The 24525-nt window shown below is 38.6% G+C and overlaps 2 protein-coding genes across 2 annotated transcripts; one reads left to right on the top strand and one right to left on the bottom strand.

Moving 5' to 3' along the window:
* The first annotated feature begins 1117 nt into the window (after positions 1-1117).
* Positions 1118-17100, top strand: smarcad1a (SWI/SNF-related, matrix-associated actin-dependent regulator of chromatin, subfamily a, containing DEAD/H box 1 a). Its single transcript, XM_053325015.1, has 23 exons — positions 1118-1560; positions 2135-2261; positions 2366-2486; positions 3091-3160; positions 3408-3496; positions 4273-4380; positions 4871-4949; positions 5064-5761; positions 6922-7118; positions 7821-7911; positions 9118-9217; positions 9617-9676; positions 9951-10026; positions 10144-10279; positions 10473-10604; positions 11072-11167; positions 11562-11679; positions 11770-11885; positions 12586-12774; positions 12886-13004; positions 15142-15324; positions 15743-15852; positions 16444-17100. The coding sequence occupies exons 1-23, from the start codon at positions 1446-1448 to the stop codon at positions 16503-16505; spliced, it is 3192 nt and encodes a 1063-aa protein (XP_053180990.1). The 5' UTR covers positions 1118-1445; the 3' UTR covers positions 16506-17100.
* Positions 17101-18942: 1842 nt separating this feature from the next.
* prf1.5 (perforin 1.5) lies at positions 18943-21333 on the bottom strand. The gene is made up of 4 exons (XM_053325723.1): positions 21064-21333; positions 20588-20859; positions 20224-20365; positions 18943-19871 (listed from the first exon to the last, which is right to left on the bottom strand). The coding sequence occupies exons 1-4, from the start codon at positions 21331-21333 to the stop codon at positions 18984-18986; spliced, it is 1572 nt and encodes a 523-aa protein (XP_053181698.1). The 3' UTR covers positions 18943-18983.
* Positions 21334-24525: the final 3192 nt, after the last annotated feature.

The following is a 24525-nucleotide window of genomic DNA, read 5'->3' as shown; positions in this document are numbered from 1 at the left end:
TGCCCCCTTTGATCAATACATGTATGACCGTCTCTTCAACTCACCCACAGAAGATGGTAAGTTTCTCATGCAAGTGTGGCATCTACTGGGCGATGCAGACTCAGGGGAATTTAAGTAAATTAACAAGAAGGGGAAATTAATTAGCATTGATGCAGACCTGGCAAGTGTCCTAAGATTAAAAAACATGCTGCTACCACAGTTGTATAATAAATGCTGGCTCATGACCATGGGACCATTAGCCTAATACTGTTATATTAATAATACTAATAGCCTACCTGTGCTTTACTTGCAACATATTTGCTGTAAAAAATAAAGATTAAAAAAAGACAGAAAGAAAGAAAGAAAAAGTTCTACTAAAAGATAAAGATGCCAGTAGATATAAAAGCATTATAGCATACATTGGTTATTCCTAGTTGACAATGTGTGTGTCCTGTTTATTGTACTCTGTAGTTATTGTGCTGTTACACAGTAGCCTGTGTTTGAATTGGGACTGAAGATGAAGATTACATCATTCACGTAAACGCATTGTCTTAAAATATGTTCATGCAATAACGCATTGTAATTTCTATAGGCTGTATTTAAATATGCGGTTGACAGGAGACCAGTGTGGGCGTAGTTACAGCCATTTTTACAGCACTATGCCAACAACAGGCCCCCACACTTCGAAGAAGGTATTTTTCTTGGAAAACAAAGAAAGAATACGGTGAATAAGCTAGTCATACAAATTATGTGGTTATATCATGTGTTAATCGTGTCCTACAAGCTATTTTAGCCAGATGGATTTTCTTACGTCACCACATCATCGGTTTCATAAGGAATATTGTACTGATTGCCAAGATACTTCACCTCCTACTCCTGTTTGCAGTCTTGGAAAACACCACCTACCACACAACCCCGTGAGACCATAACAACTTATACGTTAAGGAGATCATAAGTTAGTTGTACGTTGCTGAGTGCACGACAGGGACCTCAGGGAAAGTAGATTAAGCAGGACATTTGACCGCTTTTGTCGATTGACCGACAGAAACGGAAGTGAATGACGGTGAACTATCTTGACTCTCTTGTGAGTTCCCGCCCACCTCGCCCTCTGGCCAATGAGAGGAGCCAGCACTAGGACGCTCAGGGGCCGGGAGTTCGCGGGAAACCGGTTGTAGTCGGGAAACAATCTTTATTGCGCTCGTGATTTTAATAACTACATACATTGATAAATATGTGTGTCATTGATTAATCTATTATGCACCATTCCGATTAAAAACGAAGCGGTGACATAGCCTTAAAACGTCGCTGCCCGCTAAGTGCTATGCTAACATTGAACGCTAGTTAGCAAGGTTGTCACATTGGCTAGCAGGGACGCTGTGCTTCATGCTACGGCGCAGATACAGCTGCTTATTAAAAAAAAAGAGACAAAGGGGCTCAGACTGTCAGCCAGGAAATAGACTGTTAAAATGAGCATGTTCAATTTAGACCGTTTTCGTTTCGATAAGAAAGCAACGACGACAACGAACAAACACGAGGAGAGCGGGTCCAAAAGTCCCGAGTCTGAGAAGGAGAATAAGCCAGGTAACATTAACTAGCAGACGTTAAAGCTAGCTCACAAGGCTGGTAGCCAGATGTGTCAGGCTGCAGGCATGCTATCTTTGAACAGTCAGTGACTACATTGCTTTTTTCATGCTGTAGGCAAGAATTACTGTACTAGAGCCTGGAGCATCATAGTTTTTGATGTAGACACTGTTTCAGTTTATTTATTGGCATAGTCAGATTACGGGTTTGTGATGTAACCGATGTAACTATATAGGGATATAGCCTAACAGATACAATTAGATCCCACATCTTAATGTGTCACTCAGCTGTAAAGTACAAGTGGTAACAATTCAGAGACATGACACAATCTAGCAATTAACACATGATGCCAAAGCATACTGCAGATTTGGTCCCTTACAAAGCCACTCTATTTAATTTATACATTCGGGGGTGTTTTGAATGAGGTTAAGATGACGCTTGTGAAAATGGGAAGTTCTGTAAATTAAAATGTATGAAAAAGAACTGACTATTGTTCTGAGGCTTTACTCTTGTAGCTGTCCTGCCTAATCGCTTAGGATGCATCTAACTTGTTTTTTCCACTTTGCATTTCCAGCTCAGATGAAACCAGTCAAAGGCCCACCAAAGTCCCATGCCCGAGGAGTGGTTTTTGAAGAAGTCATTACAATTGACTTGGAGGAGGATGAGCCAAAAACCAAATTATCATTAACAAGGAAATCCAAGTAAGTCAGATATAAATGACAACATTTAAACCCCCCCCCCCCCCCCAAACACACATTCATGCTGATTCATACTATTATGTTGATCGGTTGTCTGCCTTCTATAGGGACCCTGTTGCGAAATCATCTAAAACAGATCATACAGATGATGAAGACAATGAGCTGGAGGAAAAAGTGAACAGACTACAAGAGATGTTTCCTCAGTTGAAGAGGAAAGAGCTACTGGAGGCAAGTTGAGACATAGCAGAGGTTTTGCAGCTTTAGATGAAGGAAACGCCTTAATTTGACTCTGGCGGGATCTGTACGAGGGCTTATCAGTGCTTTTCTTATTGCTGTTTCATTTACTCTGGGTCAGTTTGACGGATTTAATGATGGTAACTTAATGTCTTCTAATGATAAAATTGATATATTACCCAGATATATTACCTAACTAAGGTTACCTAACTAAGGTTAGGTATAATATATCAATGTTATATCGATATTGTGATATGAGACTAGATATCATCTATATTGTAATATCATGATTGGCATAAGTGTTGTTTTGTCTTGGTTTTTAAGGCTGCATTACATTAGAGTGATGTAATTTGACCAGACTGTTCGAGCTGTTCTATTATTTGCCTTTACCTAGTTTTTCATTATATCCACATTGCCGATTATTATTTAACAAAAATCTCCTTGTGTAAATATTTTGTAAAACACAAATAGCCCTCCCTACAATATTGTTGCAATATCGAGGTGTTTGTTCAAAAATATTGTGATATTTGATTTTATCCCAACCCTGCACTCAGTAATACTTTGGACACTGTTCATATTTCTTCTGTAATGTTCACAGGTCATTACAAGTACGAGCACAATGGAGGGGGCTGTAGCTGCATGCTTGTTGCAGTTTGGTGATCAAGAAGGTAAAAAAAATCATTTTTGCTTTTCACAAGTGGTTCCCCTTTAATTGTACAGGCCTGGTGGGTGTGGTTACCAGGGAAACTCTTGATATTCTCTTCACGTTCTGTGATATTGTAATTAATTGGGTTACCACCAAATATGCTGAACAATATCATTGCCAGTGAATATAGAGTGCTATAAAAAGACAAAAAAATCACTTCCCAGTCAGCTGGCTATTTTATGTAAACACTGTCTGTTTTGTCACCTCAGACCAAAGCAGAAAGAGAAAGCCGGATGGATCCAGCAGTTCTCAGGACAGTGACCTGATTCAACCCAGCAAAAAGAGAAGACCATCAGTGGTGAGATTACTAATACTACTGTAATGGTTTAAAATGATATTGTCATAACTTGTACACCTTTTTAAGATTGTGCCGTTTTATTGTATCTACAATTTGATCAATTTTTAATAGTTTTTATTGCTGTGATACATTTTTCCAGTATCCTGACATGTTGTATGTAAGTCACATAAAAACAGTAAAGCTTTGTTTTTTTTTGGAGGTGAGGTTTTTGTGCTTTATGCCCAGATAGCAGTTGAAAAACATTTTTAACAGGAAAAAACAAAAATATGCAGCTATTTATGAGGGAAAAAAACAGATAATTTCTTTAATTATTAGGCCAGATGCACAATGGTCTAACTGCGGGTTCCTCGTAAGGATGATCAGATTGATTTTGTGTTAAGGGTAGGGATGGGGTCTTCATATAGAGCTCAATCCACTTTTTAAGTATGAATCATTTTATTAGATCTGTCAACATTTGCAAGTGACTTAAGGTTAAATCGCTGATGAGACTAAGATGCCGATATGATATGAATCCAAGTTTAAATTAGAGATTCTGAATTAGACATGAGGTGATCAGCTTATCACTTCAAAAGAGACGAGTCACTCTGTTGGTCCCTGTTAGCAAACTATTGTCGTACAGTGGTTTGAGAGAACAATGTTTCTTTTCAGCTACAAACAATCTTTGGTTGAATGCAGACACAGGCACGTGTGTTTTAGAGATTTAAATCCACAGCTCAGTGTGTTTTTTATGGAATTGAGCGTTCCTTCCTAGCTTTGCATTTATCTTTGTTTTGAAGAATACCAATTCTGATGAAGAAGAGGATGATGGGGAAGAACCAAGCTGGGAGAAGCAGGAGGTGATGGTCCGAAGACTGCAGAAAAAGTTTCCTGACCAGGACAAAGAGGTGATGACACCCTTTTCATTATGAGATTAGTTTTGACACATAACAGCTTCTCTTCTCTCAGACTACATTTACAATAAATAACATGATGACTGTATTTTCTGTTTGTGGGTGTGATGCCGCAGGAAACAGTATGATGTGATGATAACCAAACCCAACTGCTCTCTGTTTTACCCTGCATACTAGCAATTAGGTCTACTTATATTAAACTTGTTCAGAAAGAATCAGTTCAGGATTATCTGCCATATCCTTTTCAGTGAAAAGAATAAAACAGTGATTGCCTAATTCACATATTTTTTTCAATGATTCCTGACTAATAAAACTTGTCTATCACCTATTCTACCACTGTTTGGAATGATCTTAGAAAATGACTTGCCAGACCATAATAAGGAAAAAACAAACTACTTGTAGGTGGATTTTGTTTAGGCTGTTTAAGAAAAGAGTGGCTCTAATGTGTTAGATCTCACCCTTGCTGATGTCTGTCTTGGTACAGGAGCTGCGGATGGTGCTGCAGGAACACGACTGGAATGTCGAGGATGCTCTGCAAGTTCTACAAATGTTCTCAGATCCAGGTCTGAACGCAGTCATCTGTATCTGAACAACTTTTCTATCACCTATATGTGTTCTTTTCCTGTAAAGTTTCAACATCTTAACTGTGTCTGTCTGTCTTTTTTTTTGTCTGACAGATAATACTAGCTTCAGCTCACCTGAGTCAGAAGAGAAGAAATCCAGCAAATCAAAGAGCAAAGACAAGTCAGATGGGGGCCACAGAAAGTCGAAGCGCCACAAAGATCACGGAGACAGTAAAATCAACAGAGATCATAAAGGCTCCAAACATCACACGAATGTCAGTGAATCAGATGGGGACAGTACAGATGCCACAAGGGACAGTGAGGACACAGACTCAGATGACAGCGACAGGGCCAAAAGCAAAAATAGCACGTCCACCCTGAATACATGGCTTAAAAAAAGTTCTGATTCAGTGTCTTCATCCTCCTTTGTGAAGAAAACAACTACCTCTTCCTCCCAGAAGCCGTCCTCATCCTCTTCCTCCTCTGTTGCCCAGACATTGTCCAAATTTGCCAGCGGGACAAGTATAGCCAAGAAGGAGGCAGCAGAGAGAAAGAGGAAAGCACGAGCCTCAGATGAACATGTCAGCTCTGAGGGGGAAAATGATGATGAGGAGGAGACAGTTAGTGACAGTGAATTTGAGGATTCGGATGAAGAGCTGGACTCTAGAGGTGGCATGACAGAAATGAAGAAAGAGATCCTCACATTCTTCCAGGAGGCATCAATAGATGAGCTGTCACTCATTTCTGGGTGCTCTGTTAAAAAAGCACAGAAGATTGTGGAACTGAGACCCTATAATGAATGGCAAAGCCTGGTGAGAGAACGTGTGTGTGTGTGTGTGCGTGTTATTCTAAACAAATGAGACCACAAGAAATTACTGGTGGTTCCATTATGCCAAGTAAAACAGTGTGCAGATGTTATCAGTGGGGGAAGTTTTAAAAACAAAGGGCCACAGTCAATCATAGTGGAACACCTGGTAAATGACTCTGTGGCCTGTTACATCTCATTCACACCTTATTCACTTATTGAGCACATCAATGTTTGTTCTCTAGAGACATTCCTTACAATCTGTTGAATAGCAGAACTCTTCACCACCTGACCTCACTGCATGGTCTTAACAGCAGTTACATTTTCCAAACATCTGTCCATTTATTCATTTGAAACGTTGTCATCATACAGTCAATATTATTGCTAACGATTAATCATCATAGGATTTCATGCTGCAATAAAAGCCAAGTGAAATATTTAATGTCAAACACAATCGTGGTAGTGTTTGCCTCTTTTCATCATGTGTATTTGGTTTAAAAGGTCAAGACTAAGCACAAAAATATTTGAAATCACACTTAAAGTACATTTGCTTGTAACCGCTTATCTGGCCACTGCATTCTTGTAGATACAAAATATCAGCATACAGGATAAAAACTGGAAAACACACTTTGACATGTGCTCTTCTGAAATAAGTAGACATTCCTGAGATCTGTGTTCAAATTTACATCCCACACAGTGTCCCATAATATAGATAGAAATAGTTGGAGAAGAGCTCACTATAACTTAAACAGGCCTATGTAAAGTGAAGAGATAGGCGGCCATGGCAAAATAGAACATGCTGCTTATGTTGTGGCACAATTGAAGTTATTTTGTGGTGTGTGTGCTCATGATTTTCTCTTCTTGTGGATGCTTGTCCATTTTGTAGCTGTGTTTTAAATGTTCCACTCTTAACTTCTTTAAACTAACACTTTAAATCAGTTTTTTAGGGATAATCATTAACAACTTGTATTAACTTAATAGTTTATTTTGGCCTGTGATCAACATTGCCTCTTTTTGACTTTGTTTTAACGCAACTGTTTAGTTCCTTTCCACTGACAGGTCATTTAATGATATATCAGAGAAGTTACTAACATAGTGTGTGAGTGATTAAAGGGAACTTTATAGACTCTTGACATATTGTGTGACATTTTGCTCTTTGCTCTTCAGATCGATATCTTGATTAAAAACCATGGACTGTCAGAGGATTTATTGCTGGGCTGCAGAGTTGTCCTCAGAGAGCGCAAGGTTGTCCTGGGGCTCATGTCAAAATGTGAGACCATTTCTTCGAAAATGATCAAGAAGGTCACTGAGGTTATGAAAAAGGGCACAGGGGCCACGAAACAACCCAGTGTCCTCAACAGCCAGTAAGTGAAACACACATATACACATACTGTTATGAATAGTCCATAAACTGATGAAACAAGTTGTATTGTAGGGCTGCTCGATTATGGAAAAAATCATAATCACGATTATTTGGGTCAAAATTGAAATCACGATTATTAAAATGATTTTTTTTAAACTTTAGAAACATGCTGCATTAATAGTAAATTTCTTGCCCATTCGGCTTAATTAATTTTTTTGTGCACTTTTACTTACACTTAAAACATTTCTCAGTGTGTTTCAGCTTCTGTCAAACTAACAGAGCTGCGGCGGCTTCCAGTCTAAGCTTTTCAAAATAAAACCTTTGTTATTGAGCACTATCTCATTATTATTATTATTATTATTATTATTATTATTATTATTATTATTATTATTATTAAAAAATCCCCCCGATTTTATTAGTTTTGAGATCGTTTGGCCCCTAAATTGTAATCACAATCAAATTTCAATTAATTGAGCAGCCTTAATGTATTGTACTTCTTGTAGCAGCATGGTCTCATGTTTCCAAGACAAATATACCTGGTTTAGTTAATGTTGAGTCACATTATCTCAGTGAGCTTGTGCTGATGAAGGATTGGAAATAATTTCAGATTTCAAAGCTTCCTCCTACCTTTAGGCTAAGCGGTTGTTAACCAGCAGTTTTATGAAATAATTAGATTATTCTTATTTTATTTGTCATCTTTCAGATTTCAGCTGAAACCCTATCAAATGATTGGCCTAAAGTGGTTGCTTCTCCTGCATGATCAGAACCTGAGTGGTATCCTGGCCGATGAAATGGTAAGGCAACTAAACTAGGACCAGGGGGAAGAGACAGGGTACACCACACCAACATTTGTGATGTGTTGGCCGTGAGCCAAAAGTCAAAAACTGCTGGTCCGAGTCACTAGTCGGATGAGGACAAAACTGTCTATTTTCCTTGGCTGAAGAAACAGATGGTTGACACAAGAAGTAAAATAATTTAGAGGTGAACAATTGTACTACTGACTTGTTAAGGCAAAGTCCATTTGCCTTAAAAAAGATGTCTGCTGTGCCAGAGAGTTAAAAGTTAAAAATGTCAAAGTGCATATGAATGGACGGTGCGTGCAGTTGAGAGCCATGTCTTCAGTGACAACAATCTGCTAAATCTCATGACTCCTCTTCTGACTGATAAACACTTCAGCATTCAAGGAGCTGACTGTGTCCAGCAGACCAATAAAGTCTCATTCCAGCACAGTTTGCTATTTCACATCATTGGAGCCTATGTGCCCTATGATGTTTTTCACAGAAGCCACAGTGTTCAGGATTCCTTCTGTCGGAGATCATTTCCTTGGGAACTTGTATTTTGGTGTTTTGCAAATGATTCTTACATCTTTTCCAGCAAAGTTCTTCATAATGAGAGTTTGAAGCCCAGTTGTTAGCTTTCCTTGTTGCCTTTTACTTTTTAATTTATTCTCAGTTCTTACTCTGCTGTGTGAAGATCCAGTAATCCTGCAACAGTAGCAAATCTGTTCTATAGATGCACACTGTTTTTGAGGAGGTTTGTAGTTGGTGCTCCCTTTTGCAGCTGTCCACTGCTGTGTCATACTAAGTACAGGGGTTGAAGAGTCACTCTGCTAGCCAGTTGCATCACAAACCTCAAGGGTCTGGGCTCTGCATGTTACTCATCCTCCCATTTATCCAGGGAATGATTTTCTTAGGGTTTGCACCAAGATAGTCAGTATCAAAGAGTGTTTTGTGTATGTGTGTAGCCACCCTGCAGGTGAATAAACAATAAGGAACCTCTAGGGAAACACAAACAAAGTAAAGGCAGCAAAGAGTTCAAGATGGTGAGAGAAATTAGAGTTTTTTTGGTGTTGTTCAGTAAAGGTGTCATTGAAATTCTATCAGGATATTTACTCTGTGGTGAGTGATCTGAAAAGCACTTTTTTGTCTGTCCACCTGGCTTACTCTTGATCTTTCTGTGTCAATGTTTGATAACTGACTGAGTCTCTCTCTGTCTTTCAGGGTTTGGGAAAAACAATCCAAGCTATTGCGTTCCTGGCCCAGTTGTACGAGGATGGAATAGATGGTCCTCACCTCATCACTGTGCCATCGTCTACACTGGGTAACGACCCCCCACCCACCCACACACACACACACACACACTTTTCTACTTTGCTACACTGCATTATATTAATCTGACCAAACAACACATAGGTAATGATGCTTGATGAAGAATGGCAAGTAGTGTAACATGTTGTGTAAGGCTACACTGTGCTGTATATGCCATTGTATTATTTTACTATAGATTCTACTTACTAAGAATATGTTAATTTAGTAGCCCTCTCTGCATGTGTGTTGTTATTAAAAAAACACACAGACTTTCAATTAGTTCACTAAACACTTTTGATCCTCTTAACTTTTGTGGTTTACATTCATGTGTCTAAAGCCTTGTTAAAATTGGAACTTAAATAAATAAATTGTTTATTTGTGATTTATGCATAAGTGATTTTCTGTCTTGTAGATAACTGGGTCAGAGAGCTGAAGCTGTGGTGTCCAAGCCTCAAAGTTCTAGTTTATTATGGTAAGACTTCTCATCAATCTTTTCCTGTTGGAATTAGTTACCTTTTGGTGTTCACTGTTATCAGGCAATAACTACAGAGGACAGTTGTGCAGAGCCATGTCGTTGATAGTGTTGGTCTGAAATAGTCACACTGCATCACATTGCCTTTACCACCTGCCATTCTGTCACACAATGTTGCTCTCTATATAATGATGTGAATTTCATGGGGCGGCCCTACATGATGCACAATCATATACTTTTTTGTTTTGAGTGTGTGTTCATATGTTCTGCACAGGCTCTGTGGAGGACCGCAGCTACCTCAAACGTGACATCTTAAATAAAGAAGTTGAGTTTAACGTCATTGTGACCACGTGAGTAAACACACTCGCACACTATCAAGTTTTTTATTTTTACTGAAAGAACAGTTGATGAGTGTACAGAAGCAGGTTTCCACACAGACTGAGAGCTCCACTTCCCTTGCTTTCCAGGTATAACTTGGCCATTGGAAACGACAGTGACCGCAGCCTTTTCCGTAAGCTGCGTCTGAAGTATGCTGTGTTTGATGAAGGTCACATGCTGAAGAACATGAACTCTCTGCGCTACCGCCACCTTATGGCTATTAACGTTAGTTCATTAACATTATGTTTTCTTCCAACACCACCTCATTTCTGTGGTATTTTCATCTGTCTACAGAATTATTTTCCTTTCTACTCTTGAAATTCAGAATTATTGTGACTCCCCCAGCAGCCATCAGCTTTATTGCACCTTCTTACCTGGCGTATATAAGAGTTTAGGATGCCACTTTCTCTCGTTGTAGGCAGAGCATCGCTTGTTGCTGACAGGAACTCCCTTACAGAACAACCTCTTAGAACTGATGTCTCTCCTGAACTTCATCATGCCTTCTATGTTCTCCAACTCTGCTACACAGCTCTCCAAAATGTTTTCTATGGTAAGTGTGTAATTGTGTGTTTTATGTTTTTATCTCAGTTTGTGTGGACATATGGTAATAATTTGAAGGTCAATGGCACCAAATAACCACATTAACATAACCTGGAAATACAAGCCTGCCCTCTTCAAGTGTTGATTTATCAATCTGATATTCTGGTATAAAATCATGAATTTGAATTCCCGAACCATTGACCTGATTAAAAATGTTCTCATACTTCACGTTGTCCTGATACTGTGAGAAGACCATTACAGTTTGACCTCTTACCTTCATTGTATCTACTGGCCCTCCACTTCAGTACATTGAAATGATTTGTTTCACAAGTGTATAAACAGAAATGTCCCGTTTCAGTACTCCCCTAGTAAATAAACAGAAACATCTACTTACATCCCAGAGTAATTGTATGCTTTTTTGGTTTGTTTTTTGGCCCATCTGAATCAAAATGTGTAACCATGCATGTTATATTCCAGAAATCCCACGAGGAGCAGAGCCGTTTTGAGAGGGATCGTATTTCTCAGGCCAGACTCATCATGAAGCCTTTTATCCTCAGAAGAGTCAAGAACGAGGTGAGTTAACATATTTAATCACAGTATGTTAAACTGCAAATGTAATTTAATCCAAAGAATCCGTTTCCATTAAAAACATTTGACCAACAGCCCATTTGTTTTTTCCACTATCCATTGAATGTAATTGTTCTTTTAGTATGTTTTGGTACATTTATGATTACAGGCTATCGCCCCACCTCTTTCAGCTTGTATTTAGAGTCTAATTCATTAGCCAGAACACAGACAAAATACACCACAAACAAAGTTAAAGATGAATTGAACTGATCATGAAATCTTTGGGCCACAATAATGGTATAGTGAAAATCTAATATCGTGCTAGTGCTAAAAGGAATAATAATTAGTTGAAACCCTGTGTCAGTATTGTGAACTAATTTTCTGTCTTTCTTTTTTACAGGTCCTCAAGCAGCTGCCTGCCAAGGAAGAGAAAACAGAGTTCTGCTCAATGAGTGAGAAACAGCAGGTTCTCTACCAGAAGCTCCTTAAAAAACTCAAGGCCTCCACCAATGGCGAGAGTAAGCCTCATTTACTGCTCCATATCGTACAACTAACATATTGGTGGAAATACTGTGATAAGTCATTACCTTGATACTTTTTCTCCACAGAGCGTGAACTGTGTAATGTGATGATGCAGTTGAGGAAGATGGCTAACCACCCTCTGCTTCACAGACAGTATTTCACCACAGAGAAGCTCAAAGCCATGAGCAAACTCATGCTCAAGGTTAGTTCTGTTCCTTTGTCTTTTCGTCTTCTCCCATTTCTGCTGCCAGACGTAGCTGGTCAATGACACCAAGCGTTCACATTTCTGTGCCATCTTAAGGCAAGGCAAGTTTATTTAACCCTTTCATGCATGGTGTCCACTACAATGGACAGATGTTTAGAAGTCATTTTGAACCATTTAAGTTGTTGTACCATGTCCCAACCACCTAGGTGGTAAACCCCCAAAGTATTGTCTACAATTCCATCTGAATATCATTTTTGGTTCTTTCTATAATTTTGGAATATTGCATCATGAATTTAAAATGACGGTGGGTAGAGGAAATACACCAATTAAATCAGTAATATCTGTTAAATCCTTTTGTTCCCAGAGATAGAATTGGTTAAAAAAAATACATATTTTTCAACTAAAAAGGATGTTATTAGAATTGTCTTTCAAGTTTTTAATGTATTTCTTGTACATTTTTTTCTGGGACTGAAAATACATCTGGCCACTCCAGTAGATGTTATGCACCAAAGGGTATATTTTGCCTATTGGGCCTATATATAGACACCGCATGTCTCTTCATTTTATGCATCATTTATGTTTTCATAAATGTTTTGATTTCTTTGGTTGAACACTGTATTTTTTTAGTGTTTAGGTGTAATCAATTCATTCTCCCTCCTTTTGTAATATTTTTGGTGTATTTCTCCGACCTGCTCAGGAGCCAACTCACTTTGATGCAGACGCTGCTCTGATCCAGGAGGACATGGAAGTGATGTCAGACTTTGAGCTGCATCGCCTGTGCCAGCAGTACTCTTCCATCGGCTCCTACCAGCTTGAAACCAATCTTCTGCTCGACTCCGGGAAGTTCCATCACCTCACAGAGCTGCTGACCTCACTCAAGGACAAGGTAACCACAAATGTGCAAAACCATGCCTTTGCACAAATGAAGAATGTATAAATGAAGAATGCTATTGATGTTAAGATCATGTAACATAACTTTCCTTCTTTCATTCTACAGGGAGACAGAGTGGTTTTATTCAGTCAGTTCACCATGATGCTGGACATTGTGGAAATACTGCTGAGACATCTCAAGCATCGCTATGTTAGACTGGATGGATCCACACCCATAGCAGACAGGTCAGTGTTTTAAAGTAAATAGTTGATTTATTTAGCAACATAACCATCACACATGGTCCTAATTTGAATCAGTGAGTTAAGCATCTCGGTTACTCTAGCGATTAGGGGTGTGACGAGATCTCGCAAGACGAAATTGCCACAATATTTCTCGTTGAAATGAATTTCATCTTGCGAAGCTATAATTAAGGGACTCACCAAAAAAAATTTTTTCGCTCATTCGCACTTCATGTCTTCTTTTTATAATATCACGCGATGATCATTAACCTTGTTAGCCTGAGGTAGGAGGAGCAGGGAATCTAGCTGAGCTATGGAAGCCTAATGATGCAAAAAGTAAAATGAGTCACACTACCAAATTATAACACAATTTATATGTTGTTCTACTCTCTGCAATTTACTTTTATTTCTGTTTTTTTTTTTTTATTAGCAATATTATAATTTTTGATAATTGGGTACTTTATTTAATTTACAGGGTTCCTACACAAGTATGGAAATAAATTTGATCAATTTCCAGGTATTAAAATGTATGGAAAATGAAAAATAAAGTATGGAAAAATATTTATGTTTCCAGACTATTACCACTGTTCTAAAATACTGTTTTCTAAAATAGAAAATTAGATATTTGAAAAAATAATGTAATCAATCCGGATCGTGTTTTATGCTGGGATAAGCACAGTTTGTGTGAGAGCAAACATCTCAGAAAATATACCGCCCCTTTTACCTGACTGACAAGTGGTATGTCCAGTCCGCTGCCCCATGACCCTCCTCCAGCCCTAATGCTAATGCTATGCTAGTAAATAGTGAAAAGATGAGGAGGTGGTTAGTTTTTATTTGATTGTTACTGTAGAGAGGACTTTGCTGTGGTGAGTGATGAAAGGGATTTAACAGTTTAGAATAATTGGTCTATGGGAATATTGAATGTTAAACATTTCAGTCAAGGTGTCCATATGTCACAGCTTGGACATATGGATTCATCAATTTCTATACTTAGCTTTTTAATATCTTCTAATGTGATCTGGGGCCAAACACTTCCTCTGGATGTCATTACAAAATGTACCATTTTTCCCACAGTATAGTCAGATCAAAGTGTCAAAACACCTGTTAAAAGGCACCAGAATACATTTATTCTGTGAATACATTGTTCCACCCACATTTCAAATTATATAATTGTGCTGCTGCAGTAGTAATGTTTTTGTATGCATGTGACTTGAAGTCATGTTGCACTGGAAAATAGGGCTCCCCTGAAAGCCACTGTGTAATTCGAACACTCACTGTTCCATATATAAATACTGCAATTCACAAACAGAGCTAGATGCAAACTTTGCATGAAGTCATTTGACATCGCCAACATGGGGGAGAAGAGTGAAGAGAGTGAGAGAGTAAGTGTGTGTGAGAGAGTGAGTGAAACAGTATTTACGGTTTTATTTTCAGAAACTCGAGGGACAAAAAAAAATTGTAAGCATTGAACTGTTAAAATAATTTTTTTTATTTGCATGCCATTATGGTACTTGGCTACAATCCCCTATTAAGAGTAATTGAATATGATGTGAAATATGATACACTGATATATTTACTCAGATGTCGCATATAAAAACGCTGAGAATTCTGGAAATTAGGGTATGAAATTTTGAAATTCCAAATGTGTAGGAACCCTGAATTTATATTTATATATTAGAATTTTTTTCTACTCTTTATAATATACTTTTTTGTATTTGTGATTGTATCTAACTTTCTGGTTGTTATTTCCATAAATACCAAAATGATCCATCTATAAAATATCTATATGGGGAAACCTTTTACAGTGCTACATACTGCATATGATAATTATATATTTAGAAAGTAGAACTGAAGTGATTCATTACAAGATGATTAGTTAAAACATTTCAATTCAATTTCCATTTTGGGAATTTCAAATAAAAGAACAGTCATGTATTTCCTCATTGAAGTTTTCTTTAAAATATAGTTAAAATCTCACCTCGTCTGGATCTCGTGAACCTAATATTGTGTCTCGTCTTGTGAGCTCAGTGTATCGTCACACCCCTACTATTGATTTATTCACAATGAAATATAGTAAATCTGTTGAAGTCAACGTAACATACACTCTGTCAAAAGTAATCTTATAAATGTGTTTGTCCTGCAGGATCGTGTTGATTGATGAGTTCAACACGGACCCTGACATATTTGTGTTCCTGTTGTCCACACGTGCCGGCGGCCTCGGCATTAACCTCACTTCAGCTAATGTTGTGATCTTACATGACATTGACTGCAACCCCTACAATGACAAACAGGCTGAGGACAGATGTCACCGTGTAGGTCAGACCAGGTGAGGCTGCACATTTTTAAAAAGACACATTTATGTAAATTATTTAAGTAAAAGTTGAACAGAAAAGGAGAATGAGTGTGAAATAACAATTTTGTGGCATGGTCATTCAAAATCATATTGCCTTGTTTATAATCTCATTGTAAACAATTCATAAGAAGATGATTCAATCTCTACTCTGACATATTAGGAGGTCCTGTAAATGTAATTTTTACTTATGCCAAAAATTAGCTACGCTAAGACAAGCTCAGACAAAAACACAAATAAGACTTGAATTATACAGTGTTTTTGGTATTGTTTTTTAGCATTACATAATGCACACTTAGCAATATTTAGAATTTTTTAAATTAATAATAGTTGGAATAACAGATTTTCTCCAGACTAGCACAGTGACTAATGTACTTCGCTTTGTGTTTGTCAGGACTGTGCAGGTCATTAAACTGATAAGTAAGGACAGCATAGAGGAGTGTATACTACAACTTGGCCAGAAGAAACTCAAACTGGAGCAGGACATGACCACCGCTGAACAGGGTGAGAAAATATACACACACACACACTTTCTCAACTGTATGTGCATGCTCGCTCTCAGCCATTTTTTCTGTCAATCTACATGTCTTTTTTGTTTTTGATGTAACACCATGAACATCTGCATTAATATAGCTTGACAGACAGTACAGAAAATGTATTCCTCAAAATAGTTGATGCAGCAATTTAATTTTTATGAGATATTTAAAATGTCTGGGGATTCTTCTTAAAAACAGACAAAAACTTACTGGAATCTACAAGTTAGTTTAGTATACATTCTATACAGAAATAACAATGGAAAATTACAATATGGAGAAACAGAATTACATTATTTTGTAAATAAAGTACAGGCATATCTGAGGAATGAGAATCAGAGAATACATCATGAAACATCCAGGTGCTGCCAAGCACTGGTGTAGTGCTTAAGGCAATGTATCTAAAGCTTAAGGGGAGTTACCAATAGCCATGTTTTTGGTTTCTGAAATAGCCCACCTGTGTTTACTATAACCTTTTTTAAATTAAAGTTTATTGTTATAACACACAGTACTATAACCTTCTTTCCAAATGCAAAAAAATAAAACATCATTTGTCCTTTAGGTCGTGAGGGGAACATACCTGAAGATATGGCATCTTTGCTCAGAGCTTCACTGGGAATGTGATACACAAACAAGTGAAACTTGACTGTACAAATACATTTTTAAAGGCATTTTTGTGATTCTGGGCAGACTTGAGTGTTCGGATCGAACACACACTTTAGTGTCTATACTGGAAAATTACTGAAAACCATATGCTGCCATGAAACAAAAAACATTCTGATATTGAGATCTGTGTAGCGTGGTAGCTGTGCCTAAAACACTTTCTACATGCCCACAGGTTTTGCTCTTACTTTGACCAAGTAACCAGTGTATACATAGGCTAGGCAAAAGTTTGCCTTTTATATATTCAGCACTCCACATGTTATACGAGCGTCTCATATTGTAAAAAGAATGTGGTGTTTTAGAAGACTGGCTGCATTACTGGCAGTTCAATGTTGGAGGACAGCATTGAATTTTTGATACTCTGGATTTTATGACTGAAACAGTATCAGACAGAGAAGTACCATAATTTAAGTATACATAATCCATGTCAGGTGGATTCGGTCTTTTATTATGCACGATCAAATAAAGGTACTGTATGCTAGTGAAGATATTGACGGGAAAATCTTACCTTCAGTCTCTGATAGATATTACAAATTCTATTATGGAAATTGTGCTTGCATACCTGTGGTGCAAGGAATAAAGTAGAGTTTTACCATTCTTCATATATGACTGTGAAATCTCTCCAATTCTTCACAAGAAAGTATTTGTTTACATCGAAATGTTTTTGCTGCCGTTATCCACAGCAGCATTTAAGATCAGCAGGTAGGACAACTCTAATTACATTGTTGGTTTCCTCCACTACAACCAATACCCTACAGTTTTTGCCAATTAGGGTTGCATCAAAAAGTCAGCCAAGTATTTAGGAAAATGTATTCACTGTCACCATTTGTGTATCGTGTGGAGTTTCATCCTGATAGTTTAACTCTAGGCATTTTTTGTTACCATTAAAATGATTGGCAAAGGCAGCCTGATTGGTTTCTATTGACATAGTTGTTTGGATGTGGTCGATGCATTTAACATACAATTATTCCAGTTTTATAGTATGAAAAACAAACCGTATTCAAGTCAAAATAATATGAGCTGAAATGTTCTTGACTAGTTCCTTTGCTGTTTTCATTCCTTAAAATATTTTGATCCAGGTGACACAAAGATGATGATTTGAGGAAGCAGCTGCTACATTCATGCACTGTATGATTGCGTAATGTCTTGTAAGTGTTTATGTGTAACTGTAAAAGCTTTTACTAAGTAATTTGTATGTTTTTTAGGTTCAAGTTTGAACTAAATAATAAAGATTTCAATAAATACTTCTGTAGTTGTGCTTTCAGTGGGTCAGCAGGAGGGGATGGCAACAGCAAAATCTTTTTTATGTATGAATATTCTATTATATATTCTATATGTTCTGTCAAACCCCCCTCCCTTAGTTACTACCTTATCGGTGGAGGGGTTTGCGTGTCCCAATGGCCCCAGGAGCTCAGTTGTCAGGGGCTTTTATGCCCCTGGTAGGGTCACCCATGGCCAACAGGTCCGGGGGGAGGGGCCAGACAAAGGGTAGCTCATAAGACCGCTTATGATGATTTCTATAAATGGTTTTCCTTGTCCCTTGCCCGGATGTGGGTCACCGTGGGGCCCCCCCGGAGCCAGGCCTGGGGGTGGGGCTCGGTGGCGAGCGCCTGGTGGCCAGGCCTGTACCCATGGGGCCCGGCCAGGCACAGCCCGAAGAGGTGGCATAGGACCCCATTCCCGCAGACTCACCAGGAGGGGCCAAAGGGGTCGGGTGCAATGTGAGCTGGGCAGTGGCCGAAGGCGGGGACCTTGGCGGTCTGATCCTCTGCTGCCAAAGCTAGCTCCAGGGACGTGGAACATCACCTCTCTGCTGGTAATGATACATTCCAATAATTCAATTTAAGTGTGATGTTGTTTATCTGCTGATTAGAAGTCAACAGTTCACTAAAGGACAACTGATTTTTCTCCTTTGTGTTACTGATACTATATTGATATTATAATATGAGGCTAGAAATCATCTTAGATTTTGAATATCGTAATAATGTGATCTGGGATAAGCGTTGTCATTTCCTTGTAAAGCCTGTGTTACAGCAAAGTGGTGTAATTTTCTGAATTTACCAGACTTTTTTCTAGCTGTCACCTACAATATTGTCACAATATCAATATTTGGTCAAAAATATTGTGATATTTGACTTTGATTTCGACACTTAATTTTTCCGCCACTTAAGATGAATTCAACTCTTTATTTTAAGAAGTACAAACAAACAAATAAAAAGAATTTAGACTTTGGTTAAATATTACTAAGACATGAGATAAAAAGAAAAGGGACAAGGTTAGCTGGTATGAATATAGCAATGTCAGTAAGCAATTCAGGGAAAATGTAAGGGAAATTACATCTTACAAACTTGTTTAAAAAAAAACACACGAACAAATTTTACTTATCTCTTTCGAAAAAGTTACTATAATATCATCTACAACATGCTTTAATCTTATAATCTACTCAGCGTTGGGTGAGTATCTTCCACACCTGAAGCCAGTCAAGTGAGAATCACATTTGATGGTGTAGGTGAAATAAAGAACTCCTCTTTTCAGCTGACAGCTTAAGGAATGAGTTCCTCGCTCAGGAAAGATTAGACACCTCCCTGCTAAGTCATTGTAAAGCACATCCCGATCCCAGACTTCAAACCTCAACTCCTGACCCAGTTCCACTGAGCCAAAGTTATAAGTTGCATTCCATACTGGGTTATTGTCGTCCATCACTGTCTCCGTCTCCTCGTACATACCGTTGTAGAAGATCTTAACGTAGGCATCTGTTTTTGTGAAGGTGTCTGCCCTCAGACCAGCAGCTCTGTGGATGTCCAGTCTGAGAGTTCCTCTGCCTGCCCGAAGCGGACAGCAGTTGTGGTCCAAGTTGGGGGTCGGGGAGCAGTTTTTGAAACCCATCTGCTCATCCCTCAGTTGGTTCTCTTTAATGTACTCTGTGACAGTACTTCTAAGGTTAGCACTGATCTGTGAGTCTTCCACCAGATGATGCAGAGGGAAGATGGCATAAGAAACCACATCAGGGTTGTCGTGGAGGCTGTGCATCCAGCTGAGGTACGCTTCGGACGGATCCTGCTGGTAGAGGATGTCAGGGAAGTACCTCTCCCCTCCGATAACCTCGATCTTATGGGTCATGAAGCCCTGGTAGAAACCCATGCTCATATTGCCCTTCAAGAGGTTGTCACACTTGTTGGAGAAGGATGCATTGGCAGGGACGAAACCCAGAGCCATGCGGAGTTCAATGTTAAGACAGTTTTTGATATCAGACTCCGAGAAGCCCTTCAGTGTGGCCAGGCAGGTCCTAAAGGCTGTTATTCGCTTCACTTTACCACCAAGTTGGACCTAGGAAATACAAATGATATTATAGAATAACTGTCAGATGCTAAATTCATCATCTTGTCAAGTTTCAATTTATAGTTATGACCTTTCACAAACTTTTCCAGCCTATCCTTAATTTTTAAACAGACCAGTCAATTTTGGACCAAATTTTCCAACCTCTCATTTATCTAAGATGATTCATTTTTCAGAGAAAGTGCTGATTGAGAGTTGAGTTCTTCAAAAGTGTATGTTCAAATGAATTAGACAAAGACACTTGTTTGTACTGATGTCAAAATAGAAATTAAGGATTCAAGACTATGTCAGAGAGACAATCTGTAGCAGAAGAACGACGGTATAAGAGGCCAAGAAAGAGGACCTGGTGTATGTAGTGTGTTCCATAGGTGTCGATTAGCCGTCTATATAGGGCTTTGCTCTGGCTTGTATTTAAACTCTGTGGGAGTCTCTTCAGATGCCTCATGAACTCTGTGCTCAGCTGGGGATGGTCAGCAAGCCTGTAGCTGGAATAACAAAATACTTCAACAGATTATTATCTTGACCCTTATGTTGAAAACACAGTAAGCAGTCGAGTTCATATGAAGCTGTTGTAACTTTGCCAAAAATGTGTTTGCTTTGTGCACTATTAGTTTGTAAATCAATTTAATAATCCCAGTAATATTACATCGATCAACACTTAATATATAATGGCAATGTCCTATTTTTACCATGCTACTATTCTTTACCTGTAATAGGTGCAACTAATTTCATGGATGGCAAAAGTGGCTTTATCCACACTGTGCTGCGAACGAGCAAACTTGGCCAAGTCTGAGCGGCTTCCTCCCATCACTGCCTTGCCAATATTATCTAAGCTCAAACCCAGATCCCAGTTGTTGTTAACTAAGGAACTGGAGCTGCGCAGCAGAGAGTCTACAGAGTGGTGGAGGGCACTAGAAAGCTGCTTACTGCAGCGGCTGAAGGGACGCCAGTCAAGTACTGCAGCTGGGAGCTTCTGAATCTGTGGAGGAGAAAAAAGGCAGGATGTACAGTGGTATGCAGATGCCAGAAGAAAATATTTACAGGAAGTGTGATGTAGAAAAGACGGAGCAGAAGGCACAAAAAGAGGAAAACAGTTTGATGGAAGTAACTGCAGGACGTTTAGACTGAATGAAGACACCCTGTAAAGGAGTGTGGAGAGAAGGCTGAGTTTTACAGTACTTACCTGTCCCATGTGGAATGGGTTTGCACACAGTGTACAAGTGTGGTTGTCAGCCAGATGAGCTTTAACATTGATGACATATGCTCCTGTTCGACGCATCCGTACCACATCAAAACCTTCCCCGGCCAGGTTGTAGCCCGGGACAAAAGAGGCTTTTTCACACTCTGGCCCAGAGCCAATCCGACAGCTCTGGACCCTGTGGACATCCAAAATACCCGGCAAAGCCAACATAAACAGGACATATTTGCCCCTTTGGAATCCTTCAGCTGGCATGGTTAACTAAAAATAAAGTCAAAATTTTAATGATCATTTTGTGTATACATTTTTTGGAATTAAATACTCATTTGCTACCTTATTTTGCTTTTAAATTGAACCACATTTCCACACATTTAACAGTGATCAAACAGCAGGGTTGCTGCTTGTAGGAAACTGTCTCATAATAGATGACGAATGGTCTTATTCTCTGTTACACAGTTAATGTAGATGATCTTCTAATCCGCCCTTTTTCATAAACTGGGGCATGTAATCCTGGCACAGATGCTGTGTCAACACCAAACACGTGCACAATAGAGTCGTGCACTAAAAGAACACGATATAGAAGGAGATATGCTCTCTTACCTTCGACTGTGTTTGATTTATCTTCCTTCAGATTGTGTCTTTGTCTTTTTATAGCAGTTGATAGGTTGTTGCCAAAATCCTTCTTCAGATTTTTAACATCCAAGAAAAATACATTTGTTGTGCCTCTCCCTCTTTACTAACTCCATTGATGGCACTGCTCGCCGTGAACTGCAAACTCTTGATCCTGCTGCAAATGAAATCACTGTTGAGGTTTACTGGCAGACTGCATTAAAATCCAGGCGGGTGCACTCTTTTGTCTGTCTTTCGCCGTATGAAAAAGACCTAGGAGGGAGTTCCCTGGCTTCAGGGCTATGTGTGTCTGTCTTTCTTTTTGTCTCACTCTCACACACTCCCTCTCTCTCTGTCTCTCTTCCCGAAGGTTTTACCAATTTCCTCAGCATGAGTGGGTTTGTTTCCCTAACAGCTGTGTGTGTGTATGTGTGCATGCGTGCATGTGTGGGGGAGGGAGCTTTTTGTATGTCACGAGAGTAAAGATGAACATCAGAATGGGGCACTCTTTACAGGAAATGGATGTAGTTATGTGTATGTATGTGCATGTGAGTGTGTGTGTGACTGTTGGAGTGACTGTGTGTGTTTTTGTCTATATAATGCCTGAGCCAGCCTGTCTGTGTACAGATAACCTTAACCAAACCATGAGGTCAGCTTTGCCATTGTCTATTTATGGATGTGGGTGGGATGTTAGTGTTTTTTTACAGTGACGTTGGGGAAGATTATGCACATCTCTGTGCTCTGTGTAAGACATTTATTTGAAACACATTTAGTCTTGTGCATGCTTGACAAGTGAAACACATTTAGACTTGTGCATGCTTGCTTCCTGTGAGTTCACTTCAAATGTAACTTGCATTTTGTACTAATCCTAACATTATGATGTGAATATAACTGCAGTCATGAAAAGTTAAATGTGTAAGCACAAAACCAAAACTGATACACACCTGTTCTTCTTACAAGGTCCTCACTTTGTGTACCAAAGGGACCACTAATCAGGGTATTTATAGAGAATTTAGGTCACTTCTAAATGTCTCATATCTGGAGACAAAACAAGGATAAATACAACATAAATATTGACACATAGTCATGAAATTGTTTTTGCATTGCTTTAATTAGTACTGAAGTGCTTAATATTGACATACATGATATAAAAAGCAAAGTACAAGACAAAAAAAACATTATGCTTCTGTTTTATATAAATGTACACTGTAAAACGGTTTTATCAATGCTACATTCAATCAACATCCCATAAAGGATTCAAGTAATTAAATGCAAAGTAAAAAATGTTACATGCTGTTGTGAGTTTTGGCCTCAAGGGGGCAGTATTTATACACTGTGGCCTTTGGAAACAAGCTCTTTGCCTTTCCCTGTTGCATTTGCTGATTTCAGTGGGAGATTGCTCTGGAATCATGACGTGTTGTTGCAAACTGTAGCAACTCATAATGTAATAATGGCTCATAATGTAATAACAGCTCATAATGTAATAAATTAAATGTAATAAAAGTTATGATGTAATAATTGGCTCATAATGTAATAAAATCTTGAGCGCATAACGTAATAACGCCTTTGCGCATAATGTAATAATGTAACAATTTATTACATTATGAGCCCAACTATATGGCAACCCATAATGTAATAACAGCTCATGAAGTAATAACTTCAATGTAATAAAAGTTCATAATGTAGTAATCGGCTCATGATGTAATAAAATCATGAACACATAATGTAACAGCTTTGCACATAATGTAATAACTTATTACATCATTAGCCTTACTGATGATGCTCATAATGTAATAACAGCTCATAATGTAATAATAGATTATATTGTGAAAAAAGTGTTGCATTATCATCATTTACCTCTGAAATAAAGGTACAAATAAAGCCACCATTCAGACCCTGACTCTGACCAACCTTCAAACCCGGACTCTGACCAACATTCAGACCATTCAAAACCTGACTCTGACCAACCTTCAAACCGTGACTCTGACCACCATTTCAAACCTGACTGTGACCAACATTCATACCCTGACTCTGACCAATTTTCAAACCCGGACTCTGATCATCACTCTGACCCTGACTCTAACCATCACTACAATGATGTAGTGATGGTTAGGGTCACCATGTGATCTCCCACATGGTGACCTCAACACAGTCCATCAAACTGGCCCTGATATTGTTCCTGATGATACCCTCTTGGTTATTAGCCCTAACTTGCCTTTGCTGGTAGTGTCATCCATTATCTAGCATTGTCTGTTGATGGATATGACAATGCTGGGCACCTTCAACAGAGTTTCTAACTTATTCAGAGAGCTAACCCGGCCATTCCTACCAATAATTTATATACGTGGTTCTTTGGTTGAATGTTTAGATATTGAGATGGATGAAGACTGCTGTATAAATATTAGCAGGTTATATAAAGCAGCTGGACGCAATAGTGGCCTTGCAACCAACATCAGGCAGCTCTTCAGCCAAAATGCCAGGTGGTTTACTGCATGGATTGTGATTCGAGTAGTCAATGTGCAGGTGTGGCCATTATGGACTTAATGCTCCACCACGTTTTGCAGAAATTGTGTGATTCTGCTTACATACAGACAGACAATCACAGAGGTGAAAGCAAGTCCTTTCACCCTGCAGGAACGGCAACGGTAAAGAAATGGTCATAATGCAACACTTTTGTCACAGTTTAAGCCAGTGTTACATCATGAGCTGTTATTACATTATGAGTTGCTATATAGTTGGGCTCATAATGTTACATTATTACATTATGCGCAAAGGCGTTATTACGTTATGCGCTCAAGATTTTATTACATTATGAGCCAATTATTACATTATGAACTT

Source organism: Scomber japonicus, chromosome 9, assembly GCF_027409825.1.
Source record: "Scomber japonicus isolate fScoJap1 chromosome 9, fScoJap1.pri, whole genome shotgun sequence".
Taxonomy (NCBI): Eukaryota; Metazoa; Chordata; class Actinopteri; order Scombriformes; family Scombridae; genus Scomber; species Scomber japonicus.
The sequence above is the reverse complement of the archived record's forward strand: the minus strand, read 5'-3'. Positions and strand labels throughout refer to the sequence as shown.